This window comes from Leptodactylus fuscus, chromosome 4 (genome assembly GCF_031893055.1).
Source record: "Leptodactylus fuscus isolate aLepFus1 chromosome 4, aLepFus1.hap2, whole genome shotgun sequence".
NCBI classification, from domain to species: Eukaryota; Metazoa; Chordata; class Amphibia; order Anura; family Leptodactylidae; genus Leptodactylus; species Leptodactylus fuscus.
In genome coordinates, this window is record NC_134268.1 from 60,281,325 (window position 1) to 60,296,078 (window position 14,754).

Here is a 14,754-nt window from a genome sequence, read left to right on the forward strand (position 1 = left end):
GAAACACATAAAAATGGTGGGAAGGGTCTTGCTCCTGAGAACGTACAATCTATAATAGTGAATAGAACGGGAAAATATACTGGGGCTACAAGTAGTGGTGCTACGAAATCATCAGTGATGGCCTATGATGACATTTTAGCACAATGTTAGTCTATGATAATGGATGGAAACTGGTATGTCAAGTGTGGATCGGTGAATAAAAAATTAACATTGTTACAGAAAGCAGTATCTCATATACATTAGGTTCACACTAGCATTGCCTCTATGTTGTTTGGGTCCATCGGTAACACTCAGAGTCCAACAGACCACATTGACTATAATGGTGTCCATTTGGTGTCCGTCTGGTGCCCGTCATTATAAAACTGAAATCGGCAAACGAAAAAGTCCTCTGTGCAAGACTGTTTCCTCCACCGATTTTCAGGTGGACACAGCAACAGAGTCTCCAATGGAAACCCCACACAGCTGTAGCTGCACCTGTAGTTATAGTGATGGATTTGTAGGTGCCTCTAGATTTCGTCTAAGCTTGTGGTATTTGTATACAGATGTGTCCACCCTTACTATTTCTTGAATTTGGTCAAAGACTCCAGTTTCTCATAAAACATATTCAATATACATAAACAGGCTTCAATGAACATCATAACCACCTGGTGGCCATATAAAATACCTAACCAGTGACAGAATCACAAAATCATGTGTTTTTCAATGCTGCTCATCTCATGGAACACATATCTGGCTAAGACAAAAGATAAGGAAGGACACATCTGTACAGGCACAGAATTGATTGTGCATGGTTTGTCTTAGTAGATATACGTACGGATTACCCAAGAAATAGTACTACAGCATCTTTTCTTAATTCTGTTACTCCCAGTTGTCAATTTATTCATACATTTATATGAAAAATAACAGGAATGGCATAATGTAGAGTTCAAATAAAAGATGCTTCAGAATTGTTTTATTATGTGAAATATAATCATGTACTAAAATAGATATAGCAGGAAAGGTGATAAACTTACATACAGTAAATGGGTTCACCAAGGTTCTCAACTGAAGATCATTAAATGGGCTGTATATAATTGTTCATTGGATATATCAGCCCTATACAATTTAATAAAAAGTATGGTGATAAACAAGATACAGTATGGCATGAAGATGGGGAACTAGAAGCATCTGTGTTGTAAAAGTACATGTTAAATATTCTATTTTCTATATATAAGATATTTTTGGGTGGATCATGGGCTTGATCAGAATGTTTGCGTAGTGTGTAGAAAGGAGTAAAATATTAAAATTGATAAAATGTTCTGAAATTACCTGATGAATTAATGTGTACAAATATGAAATACTTGATATAGTCATACACATAGAAGCCAACAAGACAAAAATAAAAATGCTGTACTTAGTTATCTCCAACAACCCCTGAATGGAGCATCACTTGCACATCGTTGCTCCTTTCCAGTAACTGTGGGGCCCCCAGCAATAATATATTTATTACCTATATCTTGTAAATAAGTGATAAATGCTCTTAGTGGGAATAACCCTTCATTTGTTAAATGGACCTGAAGCAGGATGGGGTTGGATACCTTTGCCTTAATAAGAACCTTGCACAACTTTCACAACTTCTGCCAACTTGCATCATATAATGGATTCCGCTCCACTGATTCGGGCACAGTTGGAATTTTTTATCTAGCACCCACCATTCCTGAAAAATAAGTTCTGTTAGTTTTGGTGTCTGATAAGCTGTTTAGGTTCTGTAACATCCGGTGGGTGGTGTCAGGCAGGGGGTGTGATTTTTGGGCACTGACACTGTCCACCTCTGATTAGAGCTCAGTATCTCTCCCCTTTCCTGCTCCTCCTTGACACAGCCCTCCTGACAGTACAGTCTTGGTATCATATTAGGCACCAAAACTAACAGTATTGATTGCTCAAGAACGGTGGGGGCTTAAGAAAAAAGTCCAACTGTGCCCGAATCAGTGGAGCGGTGACTATTAACAGCACCTAAGAACTGGAGTAGGTGGAGGTGGTGATAGGTTCTCTTTAAAACCACTTAGGTCAATGAAAATTATACAATAAAAAGGCTACAGTAATTTCCAACAAAGAAAAAAAAAATCTGGAAACATTCTATTATCTATAAAGGATAAAAGGATATATTTGCATAACGGTGTATGAAATGAAAGTGATTTTTAATGATTTTCCAAACCTATAACTATAACACTTTATGTTTCACTGAATAACTGATCGCAGTAATAATGAACTACAGTACAAGCGTCATAGTGAATGGCGACAACAATGAGTTTTCAAGTAGAAATCTTTATACAGAAATTACTTAGGGCTATTCTGTTTTTATATGAACTTACATTTAAGTGGATTAGTGATGGAATATAATTTCTGCCATAATGAAGACTCTGCAGAAAAATGGAAGAACAGCAACATTAACGCTTCATATAACAAGTATTTGCCTCCATGGTTGGGTGACAATATTGAATCACTATGTTTTTTTTTTTTTACATTAGATTCTTTAACCCTATATTCATACAACAGGGGTCCGAAGAGGCCATAAAAAATTTACAGTTTTCAGAGCTGTTTTGCGCTTAAAGGGCACCTATTAATGAATTTCACATAAAGTTGATGGTCTGTTTTAAATTGGCCATGTGAATAGCACCAATTCACGTACAATGAATGTAATGCAGATTTGTGACAGACATTAAAAATATCTACTTTCCAACTGCATGACAACTCTAAATGTCTAGCAGGTCAGCATTTAACTTCTTAGTAGCACAGAGTATCCCATCGTTCACATCTGCAATCGGTATTCCATTCCCCTAAATGGAATACCGAGCACAACTGCAAGTGATGTACATAGGCTATAATGGGGTCTGTGTGCTTGTCGCACGCAGTGGGCAGGAAAGTAGATTGTGAATTACTTTCCTGTCCACATGATCCCTGTGGAGATCTGGCAGGAGGAACACGGACCCCATTATAGTCTATGGGGTCCATGTGCTTTCAATGGCACACCACTTGCAGTGGCGTTCGGCATTCCATTCGGGGGGGTCCTCATGCGGACTCCCCCGGACGGAATACCAACGCAGATGTGAACGAAGTCTACCTTCCACCTCTAACTGGGGCTAATATGTCAACCCCAGTGACAGGGAAAATCAGCAATAAAAATGCAATGTGGAAATTTCATCCCTATGACTTTGTGGTGGATACATCAAGTAAAATAAATTCTAAAGACAAAAAATATAAAATATATAAAAAACAAAATGTGACACAAAACTCTCGTGAAATAAAACTATGTCCCCCCAAAATGACATCAAAATTAAATCCTTATCCCTGAAAAAAATATGTAAAATTATTATTTGAATATCCTGAACAAAAATATGTTACTTGGCTTCAAAATTTTGGAAAGTGCTGAAAGGGAACAATAGTAAGAAAGGCTACAAAGATCTTTAATCACTTTGTTCTTTAGGTAGCGTACGTCACCATGATCTGCTTTACAGATGAAGGCTACAGCTACAGTATATTCATGGGGAAAAAAACAGAACACATTACTGATACAATTTGCTTAAAAAACGTGAGAGATTCTAAAATAAAGCTTTGTGCTGTAATGAGAGAAAAATTTCATTCTTTACTTTGGGAGTAAATGTTCTGCGCACAGGATAAAGCTGAATACAAATGTGGCTTGTTCACACACGGCAGATGTGATGGTAAAATCCAGATTTCTCCTGTTTAATGTTTACAAAGTGCATGTAAAGAGTTCAGAATCTGCACTACTTATGTGACCTACATCTTATAGGTAGAATGAGAACATATATCCTAGTGTTCACCTTCACCTCACAGGAAACGAGTCCACCGCTACAGTATGCTATATGGAGATATTTCCAGGAACAATGTAGGTTAGAAGCAAATGGTATGGAACAAAATGAGTAAAAAAATAGAAGGCTTTTACTTTATCTTGCTATCATGTACGATATAAATGGTAATGGATAAAAAAGAAAGAGGATAAACAAGACCGTATAACATTCATGTTGTTATTTAGGATCTGAGATCTGATTCTTTTTTATTGATTTCTTTTATACATTTATTGTTTGCTATCAGTGGTGAACCGAATGTCAGTCAGACTCTCCAATAAATCATTCATAGTTGTGGTTATAATACTCTGATATTCAGTATATTTTGTGGCTATAAATGGTTATAATAAATGTATTATATACATACAATGTTCCAGCTGCTCGTAACTGTATTGCACAGAGTAATGTAGTGTGGTGTTATGTTTTCTTGTACATTTTGACAAGCATAATTATATCTTGACCTAATGTAGCGCATCTCCTATACACTGTTATAATGGGGAAGGGGGATTGTGGAAAGGTAATGATTTTTAACCAAAATGTACAGTAAATGTAACATGGATTAGTGACAGCCAAGATTGGGTATTTATATTGCCTATACAGATACTGGCATTTTATTTTTTTATGTGACAACCATTTAAGGAACAAATAGGTGCCAATGCAGCCATATTGGTTGTCACCATTTATTTAGCCTGTCTTTAACCTATCAATTTGTTGAGAAACGTTTGAAGGCATGCCCTAAATTTCCGAGAAGATCAATTAAAAGTGCAAAACAATATGGCCGTATTTCCCAATATAGAGCTAAGATGGCAATATTTATGTTACTAAATAAACCTTCCCTGCCCTCTCTAGTGGAGTTCTAGCTGTGATTACATTTGGATCCCTGTTTCTGCAGTTGCACAAAAACTGCAAGGACATACCAGTATGTCCTTGCAGAACTAGATAACCATTCTCCAGACATATTTAACCAATGGGAGGTCTGGAAGTGGTTAACTCATTTTGCCTGTTTAAGAAAAAAACCCAAACACAAAAATATGTGGTTTTACAGTAACAGAAAAGTATATATAGTTGGATAAGAAAGCTGCGTAGAAGAGGTTTTTATCAGAAACGCAGCATGTTTATTTTAGCTGCGGAATTATTTTCACTTAATTTCAAAGATAATAAGGAAAGAAAAAATGCAGAGCAAGCCTCAATGAAAAAGGCAGCGGAAAAAAAAACTTGGCACGTTTTTCCTGCATTTTTCTCACAGTGATTTTTTGCTGCAAATTCGCTATTTAGAGCTTTGACTAGAGAATCACAATTGGACTTTAAAACAGCGTAGGCAGAGAAAGTGCTTTGTGAAAGGTTGTTATTATATGATAATAAATATAGAGTAGAATTAGTAAAGAGGAAGACAATCTAAGGTTTGTGGCACTTGAAGGCAAATACACTGGCATCAATTCTTAATAGTTGAAAGCAATGATTGGCTATTATTGGATTTATGATACATGGACTTTCAGCGGAAAAAGCCTTTGGAGACTTTGGCACAGATAAAATAATACTAACTTTTAGACAGTGCAAAGTCAGACTAGACAGTCCTAAATTGCACCAGATTTTCCATAGAGTCTGATGCTGTTTGAAAATCTGTAGAGGGTCTAGCGTAACTTTATACCAATTATTCATTGGCTTAGTTTCCGACCAAGTTTTGAGGGCAACTCCCAAAATGGTGGCTCATTTTCTGGCTTATAGTTTAACATATTTAATACAACATGTCCCACCCACATGTTGTGCAAGGCACAAAAACTGTTACAAATTGTGTAAAACATAGAAAATGAGATTTAAAGTCTGAACACCAGTGTCTTTATGAAGAAAGCTTTTGTTAGGTTTCATGTCAAACAATGTATTTTTGGTAACGGACCTGAGTGGAATTCAGGAATCACAGAAGAAACAAAGAAATCTAATAAGAATAACAAACTTGGGAACAAAGCATTAAACATCCTAAGAAATGTAAGCCAATTGTGATACTGAATACACATGAAGTGGGACTATAGACAAAATCTCAAACTATAGTGAAAAGAAGTTTGTTTAAGATTAGAAAATCATCTGTAAATTATAATTATAAATTAGAACAACTGCAGTCACATATATTTAGACTGATATACTAATAGTAGAATTTGGCTGGACCACCCAGGACTAACACATAGAAGATATTCTGTCAGGTAAATTCTGTAGTGTGCTCTTGTGTAAGTCAATGAGGCAAAAACCATTTAAGGCCAGGGCCCCATGGGTTGGAAACTCCACGATTTGCCTGCGACAAACGCCACGGGAAAATTGCAGCATTTTTCCAAAATTGCAAAGTGTATGGGATTTTTGCGAATCCCATGCCCACTTTGAAGGTAAAACCACAGCGTGGACATGCTGCGATTTCCAAAACAGGCGCAGTTTTAGAAATCGCAGCATGTCAATTATACCTATGGAAACGCTAGAGGCTTCCCCGTAGATATAATTGTAACAGAAAGTCAGCGGAGGGTAACTCTCTATTTAAAGCACTATGGGAACAACCTTGATGCGTTCCCGCAGCACTTTAGTGCTACAGATCGTCCCGTGGGGCCTTAGCCTAAAACTGGGTGGTTTTCCCTGTGGCTCGCTTACAGGTTTATGTTAGGGCCTCCACAGTTTTCAACCTATGCTTTGGTTTACAGTGAAACCCACAGCAGAAGTCACTTTGGATGACCGTAGGTTCACACTAGCATCAATTCCCATTGTTCTGGTCTGTCATTATCACACAGAGTCCAACAGACTCCACTGACTATAATGGGGTACATCGGGTGTCTGTTTTAAAACTGAAACTGGTGGAGGAAAAAGTTCTCTGTATAGGACTTTTTCTTCCACTGATCTTCAGTTCAAACACTGTGAAACTCCAGCGCAGATGTGAAGGTAGCCCAAGATTTCTTTAAATCTCATCTGCTATGCTGCTACTGTAGACTACAGTAGGATTACGCTTATGGACTTGGTTTTCTTCACGATGGCACCTTGAGCAACTACAGCTACAAACTATGGAGTTGCCATGACATTATGGCCACTGTCCACTGTGGGCATAGCTTTGCCATGTACATGAGGCCTAACATTTGGCAAAACCTGTGCTTAAGGTAAAAAATGCTAACATGTACATACGTACCTTTGCTGATAAATTACATGGCTGCTTTTTGACTACTTAGTTGTCTTTGCTCATGTAGTGGATAACAGTATGAGCTACAATTCCAGTACAATGATCCTTCAAATGGTACCAAACAATGGCATGCTTATGGTTGCAGAACTAAATTATTAAGCACCTTGTGGCTAAGGCTAAGGACCCACATTGCAGAAACAGTGTTTTTGGCCTCTGTATTTACAGTACAAGCAAAGAGAATGAGTTTCTAGTTAATCTCATCCACACATTAGTGAAATTAAAGCTGTAGAAAAGATAATTTTTCAAAAATGTGTGCATTCATTCTAGCTGCAGAATTGCAAGTGTAAAAGCTTAAGCCTAAAGATTTAATAGTGGAAGAAAAAAAAGCAAAAACTCAATGAAAAACACTGTGGGAAAAAATCCACAGCATTTTCATTGCACTTTTCTACAGTGTTCTTAAGCTGTGTTTTGTTAGACTTTAACGTGTTCTCAATCACTTTTTAGATCACATATATTGGACCTGTCTAGAAAAAAAAAATGCCCCAGCTGAATTGGAGGATCTTCATTGGAGGGCAGCCAAGGAATGAATGGCTTTCTGTACCTTGAAACATAATCAAGCAGATGTGAATGAAGGGTAAGGGTATATTCACATGTGGTAGATTTATTGCAGATATTTCTGCAACTGGATAGAACTGGATTTCAGTTACAATAAATCTGCCATGTGTGAACTTACCTTAAGGCCATTTTGGCCATGGCGGAAACGCAGCGGCAAAAAACACAGCGTTATATATTACCGGAAAAGTGGATGGGATTCTGGCTAATATCATCCGTACATTGCAGAAACAAATATGTAGTATGCCAATACAAGCATGTCAACTATACCTACAGAAATACTGGCATATTCTGTATAGGTATAACAGGGCAGAAAGCCCGCAGAGAAAAACTACAGTATATGGACTTACGTTGAAAAATACTGTGGAAAAAAAATGCAATGCATTTTCACCGCAGTCTTTTCTGTAGCATTTTTTTTTTTACTGTGTCTCACTATGTGGGGCCTTAGCCTGAAAGAGCAGACAGTGTTATCATGGAGAAATGAAAGCAGGAGTTTTACAAGAAAGAAATTTTTTTCTCTTATGCTATGGGGTAGTTTGCTGTTTCTCTTGTAGATGACCCAGATATGTAAATTCACAATTACAAATATAGAGACCAAAGTCAGTATCCTATATTAATAGTCCATCGTCCTAAAAAATAAAATGATTTTTGTAAAATAAAAAAATAATGCTCAATAAACCTCCACGGAATTACATAAGGCTTCAATTTCTTCTTCAAGATTATCATGACTGAGACACTTTCTTACTCACATCTGTTTCCTTCTTTCCACAATGACAGAGGTTATATTTAACAGAAACAAGGAAGGAAAACTTGCTTGCAGGTTATGGTCTGATGTTCGTGAACCGTAGTGCTGCCACAGATGTGCGTATAGACTGTGTCAAAACCACATCTCATCATCCGATGGTCTACCATGTGGTCTGATTCCATTTCTAATATTTAGTTCCTAAATACTAATAATATAAAATCTAGTTTGTCATTCATACCAAGTCTCTTCATAGGATTATATGTGAATTTTCTAAAGGATTAAGCTACATGAAGGTATACCACTAGGCTTCAATGATGGAACAAATAATAAAAGCAAAACAAGTACGAAACTCAGAATTTGCAGAGGATGTAGGATATGAAAAGAGCACACATGGATCAATCGGTATTACTCATCCTTTGGTTAATCCATGCAAGTTCAATTATAAAGGGTTCTGTAAGCAGCTTACCAAGTAAATAAGTACTTAATTTGAGACTCGCTGAACATATGTTGCATTTTTGTGTTAACCAGTTGAACATTGTAGACTTTATCTAATGCTTGTATGGCTTTTATGTCTCAAGTAGTATTGAAATAAAAACAGTTAAAAAGAATAAATGCTGTAATATAATGCAAGTTGTGGCAATGTGCTGACGTTATGTACTCACTGAAGACTCTTACCTATGAACATGGCATAAAATGAAATTTTACAAAAATTTCCAGTGTAAGAGCAAGCGAAAGTGAACAGTAATAGCGACACCCTTGCCTTGTTTCCTACGATGAAGTTTTCCCAAAAAAGTCTTGAATCCAGTTGGATTATAGTTAGTTGGATGTTTCTTCATATTGTTTGCTAGCAACACGGATACCATCCACAAAAATATCAGGAAATATCTCAATTTTGGCACTTTTTGAAGCTTAGAAAATAAGTGCTAATTCCATCTTGTCATAATTTTATTATTTTTGTATATATTTCTTTTTATTCTTGAACACAAACGTTAAAACACATGAAATAAAAAATTGTCCTTGTCGCCAGAGCTATTGTATTCAATGCCCACTCTTTTCCAGCAAACACTCTGATGTGATATGTTGGGACTGTACAATAAGTAATAATCTGAACCCTTTACACTTTTTTCTTCTTAAAAAAATAAATCAGTAACCATTTAATTTGTCTCTGTATCCAAGTTCCATAATGCCAGGTTTTCCTGCATTCAATAAATATTCATTCACAGTTTGAGTATCCTCAGAAGTTTGAGAATATTTCTGTAGCACATATCAAGTGGAATACTTTGTTTTACAAACACCTGCTGTGGTGGAAGGGGCTGACGTAGAGGCAGAAGCGGCCCCCTGGCTGTCAACAAAAAGAGGGTCCAAACACGCCACTTTGGCGGCAAAAAATGAATGGATGCAGTGAAGAACTGCAAACAGATTGGAGAACTCCAGTTCCTGTAATACAAATCAGAATTTTTTTTTTATAATTGCCCATCCTCATAATATAAATTTTAATTTTGCAATTTATTCTGTCTACATAAACATATGGATAAAAATCATAGCAGTTATTTATAGGCTAGTCTCAAAAAGATTAAAACTTAGTGGCCTGTTTTTAGCTTGTTGATTTCAGGTTGTATTCATACTACTTCTTTCAGAGTTGGCAGTTCCATTACATTTGTTGGCAAGAATAGCATAATGCTTGATGTCAAAACTGTGGAAAGCACAATAGACCCCAATGGGACATACAAGTGCAGCTCAATAAATAAGATCATCAAAAAGTTTTTTTTTTTTTTTTTAGTAATTCAATTGAAAAAGTGAACCCCCTATATTATATTTAGTCATTACAAACACACTGAACTTTTTCAAGTGTTTCTTTTTGTTAGGGTAAGTTTCGGCTCACAGAAAAAGAAGCGAGGTGCTCATTCTTCAGGCCGTTTCTCCTCGCAATTCGGCCTGAAGACACTCCCTCCTCCGGACTAGGCCCATTCATTCTGCCTAATCCGGAGCGGAGTGCGGGGTTGGATGCCGGTGCAGTGCACTGACTTTCAGTCGCGGCTACCCGTCTTTTGGACCGGAACCTGAGGCGGCCCCCGCTTCAGGTTCCGGTTCAAAAAAAAACCCATCTGAACTTACGCTTAATGTTGATGATTATGGCTTACAGCCAAGGAAAACCCAAAAGTCATTATCTCAGAAAATTAGAATAATTAAGCTGCAAAGGCTTCCTAAGCATTTAAAAAGGTCCCTTAGCCTGCTTCAGTAGGCAACACAATCATGGGGAAGACTGCAGAATTGAGAAACGTTTCTTTTACTGTTGGAACCACACATAACATATCTGATTGGGCCTTTATTCCTTTGGAGCTCCTTTTTTCTTCACCATGGTGGAGTGCAATGAAGAGATGAGTCTTTAAGTTTGGTCCCAATTAGAGATGAGCGAGTACTGTTCGGATCAGCCGATCCGAACAGCACGCACGCATTGAAGTGAATGGACATAGCAGGCACGCGGGGGGTTAAGCGGCCGGCCGGCGTCAAAGTAGAAGTACCAGGTGCATCCATTCATTTCAATGTGTGCGTGCTGTTCGGATCGGCTGATCCGAACAGTACTCGCTCATCTCTAGTCCCAATCTATGTTTTCATTATCTTTACGGTAAGTCATTCAACTTTACTGCATATTTAGAAAGTGAAAAATTGTATGTACTTCCTTAGAAAAACCATAAACCTACAAGACAGCTAGCTTATAGCTCATACCAAATCACCTAAAAGCCTGAAACAAAAGAAAGGTCATCTCTGGAAACCCTACATATCCAGAAGTTCCAATGATCATCTTACAATGTTCATCCCACCATAACCAAAGACAAAATAAATGATTTACCTTTGCTTCAATTTGTTTTGTATCTTGATTCTGGAACAAAAACTTTATTTTACTTTTTCCATCATCTGAAGAACCTTTCAGCTGAGAAAACTTATACCTCCATAGTATAGCCTTGGAAAGAAAACATGAAGTATAAAAGATGTGAACTCAGGTGCTAATATCTTTACTATACAATTTTACCTCTCATCAGAGCACAATGTTCTCAACCTTATGTGCACTATACACAAACGCTCATCAAATGTAAGATTACACATTAAAATTAAATTGTCTTGTAATCCATCCTATAATGCATTTAGCAGCCGGCTGTCACACTCCTTTATTGTATTGTTGATACTAGTTAAAAGTTAGACACTTAGACTTTCACAAAAGACTTTGAAAATCTGGAAAACTAATTCATAACAGTTATTGAGCCTTACATTCTGAATATTATTGTGTATTTTGTGTGACCTTACAAACACTGTCATTCTCGGTACTTTAATGTAGAATAGGAAAATCTAGAAGCTTTGTCCTACTCGAGATTGTTTATGAACAATGAAATGCATTGGTAGATAAATGCTTTACAAATGAATATATTCTTCTTTCATATTTGCCATAAAGGACATTTAAAAGGTAATTTATATTTCTCTCCAGGTTTACCTTAAAGGGATTTTCCAGGGAGAGTTTAAATACTTATTTCCCTTGGGTTCCAATACAGATGAGCTATGGGGTTGAGCAGATTTTATAGTGAAGCCAGCTCCCGAGAGCGGATTGAGCAGTAGGGATAAGTATAAGAACTTCCTATATACGTCCCATTTCCTTTGTAGTCATTCCTGGGTTTGGCTACAAAGGGAACAATGCAAGGCCTTAGCCTAAATCAGTTTATTGTTTGCACAGATTATGGGGATAATGTTCCTCCTTAAGGAGAAACCACCTATTAGGTGTGTGGAGACTTATACAGCCATAGTCGCTCCATTGTAAGGGATCATGGGAGGAATATGCAAATCTGTCTCCCAAGATGTAAATAGGGAGACAGTGCCTCTGTTATGCTGCCCTCTATAGGAAGCACCCTGAACATCATGCTTGACTTTCCCAGAAGCCTTTACTGCATATTGTGGGATTTTTACAGAGTCAATTTCTCAGAAATGGCCTTCCGTAGCTGAGAAATTGACTTAGTAAAAATCCCATATTTTGCAGAAAAGGCTTCTGGGAAAGTTAGGCATAATGTTCAGGGTGCTTCCTATAGAGGGCAGCATAACAGAGGCACTATCTCCCTATTTGGATCTTGGGAGGCAGATTTGCATATTCCTCCCTTGTTTGCACCAGGAAAACTCCTTTTATATATGATAAATCAATTCATTCACTCAAAGGATTAATAGACTGTGGTATTCAATGCAGTTGCATTCATGTCTGCAGGGAGCCTTCCTGGCCAATATATTCAACAAATGCAAAACACATGGTGTAAAGTAGCCTCACTAGATGACTTTAACTTTCATAAAAATTTTCATTAGCTGCAGCAGGTCCTGTTATTCATAAGTTACAGCTTCCCCCTCCTTCTTGCCACTAATAGACAACTTTCCCCCTATACTGTGCAGGGGGAGAAAGCTGACAGCAGAAGGTGAACTAAGGGAAGACAAAGCTCTAGAATAAGAAATGCTACAGCCTTGGTTCCTCCCGCAGCCAATAAACAGATTATTTATAAAAACTCCTGCAAGATGTCCAATAAGATACACCAATGACATGAGGACAAGAAATCAGAAAAATGAAGCTCCAACCACTAGTAAAACACCTTGACAAACTAGTCATCTTAGAATTATGGAACATGGTTTCATCAATTCAATAATAAAAGAAATCCTAGCGATGGAATTACATTAAGGATTGTACAACGTTATATAATATACTGTATCATTACTGATCATGTGAATTTCATACTTCAATATAATTAGAATACATACAATATTGTCTCCATCTTAGTATTAGACCATTCATAGTTATAGACCACATCAATTGGAATATTGTCACTATAGTGCTGAATACAAGGTGATATAAAACTCATAGATACAGTATTTAAAGTAACAAGCACATTTGAACTCATGGGAAGGACTTTCCTATGATGGCTACAGCTGAATTCTGATTTTTTTCCCCAAATAGATCAAGGCAGTATGACTTAGATGAAAAGGATTAAGAAGAGACAGTGTGTGCCATATCATACCAAAATTTTGGCAGAGAGTAAGCTTATAGGCAGTATTATCACAGACTAATCATCTAAAGATACACTAGATGTATCATCCAGCAATACCCATTATGATGAATCTGGTGTATTTTCAGACTGTTTGTCTAAGTTTGTATTGAGACAAGGAGTCTTGGAAATAAATGTACTTAAGCAGAAGATTACACAAATCCAACTTAAATTAGAAAGGTGTTCTGCAGATTTCCAATGTACTAGAATAAGATGCAGTTCAATTAAATTACATTATTAAATTGTAATATATTTAACATCTTCAATTTATTTCTAGTCACTACCTAAGAAGTTAAATTATCAAGTATTAGAAAATAAGTATTAAAAAGAACAAAACCTTTTTTTCCATTACACAGATTATTGTCTATGGACCGTGTCTGGTTTTGCAGCTTAGTTTCATATACTGTATCTCAGTCTTGATGAACTGCAATACCAGGCATGGTCAATGTACAAGCGTAGCAATGTCTTCTCCAATCCTAGCCACTTTATCTCTAGTATGGGTCTTAGAGCTCTATAGCTGTTCTGTGGTTTTCTTTTGCCAAGCAGCCGGGAATTGGAGGAAGCCCTGATCCTAGATATTAACCCTTTTATCTCCTATTATAGTTAATGGATCCACGCTTACCCCTGTCCCACAGGTCCATTGCCATGAGATAACCTTGGACTCTGACCTATTCTTCAAGTTGCACATCCAAACCCTCAACACCACCTCCAATCTGCTTATTCCTTACTCCTGAAACCACAAAGATACTAGTTCATGACCTCATAATCTCCCACTTAGACTACGGTAACACCCTTCTCCAGGTCCTCCCAGCAAATACTCTCACCCCCTCCCAGTCCACCTTAAACTGTGCTTCTTGCTTAATACCCCATTCTTTATTGGCAGCTTCCCTCTGCCAATCCCTTCACTGGCTACCTGTTGCCCAGCGAATTGAGTTCAAGTTACTAATGCTGACATACAAATCATCCACAACCTGTCCCCTCCATATATCTCTTCCTTCATAGACTGTAAGCCCTTGTGAGCAGGACCCTCTATCCCACTGTGCCAGTTGGTCATTGTTAGTATTATATCTGTTTGTATATTTTGTGTACCGTATGTAAACCTTCAAATGTAAAGCACCATATAATTAAAATAATAATGTACAGCACCATGGAATTAATGGTGTTATATAGATAAATAATAATAATGGGAACCAGGATTCCCAATGGCCCAATCAGAGACTGATAGATCTGTTTGTTGACAGCCCTTCGAAACCAACAAGGGGACTGTATGTTGAGTATCCTGCTGGCATAGGGAACTTGTATCATATATGACAATCCGGGAGTATGCTGGGATTCTACCAC

The 14,754-nt window shown here is 37.3% G+C and overlaps 1 protein-coding gene across 1 annotated transcript in view; it reads right to left on the bottom strand.

The window, feature by feature from the left end:
• Nucleotides 1–9,311: 9,311 nt before the first annotated feature.
• Nucleotides 9,312–14,754, bottom strand: part of SNTG1 (syntrophin gamma 1) — a 440,267-nt gene continuing 434,824 nt past the window's right edge. The window contains exons 19-20 of the mRNA XM_075270573.1: nucleotides 11,199–11,309; nucleotides 9,312–9,784 (exon numbers count right to left, since the gene is read on the bottom strand). Of these exons, the coding sequence (XP_075126674.1) occupies nucleotides 9,614–9,784; nucleotides 11,199–11,309 (282 nt within the window). The 3' untranslated portion in view covers nucleotides 9,312–9,613. The remainder of the gene's footprint in view (nucleotides 9,785–11,198; nucleotides 11,310–14,754) is intronic.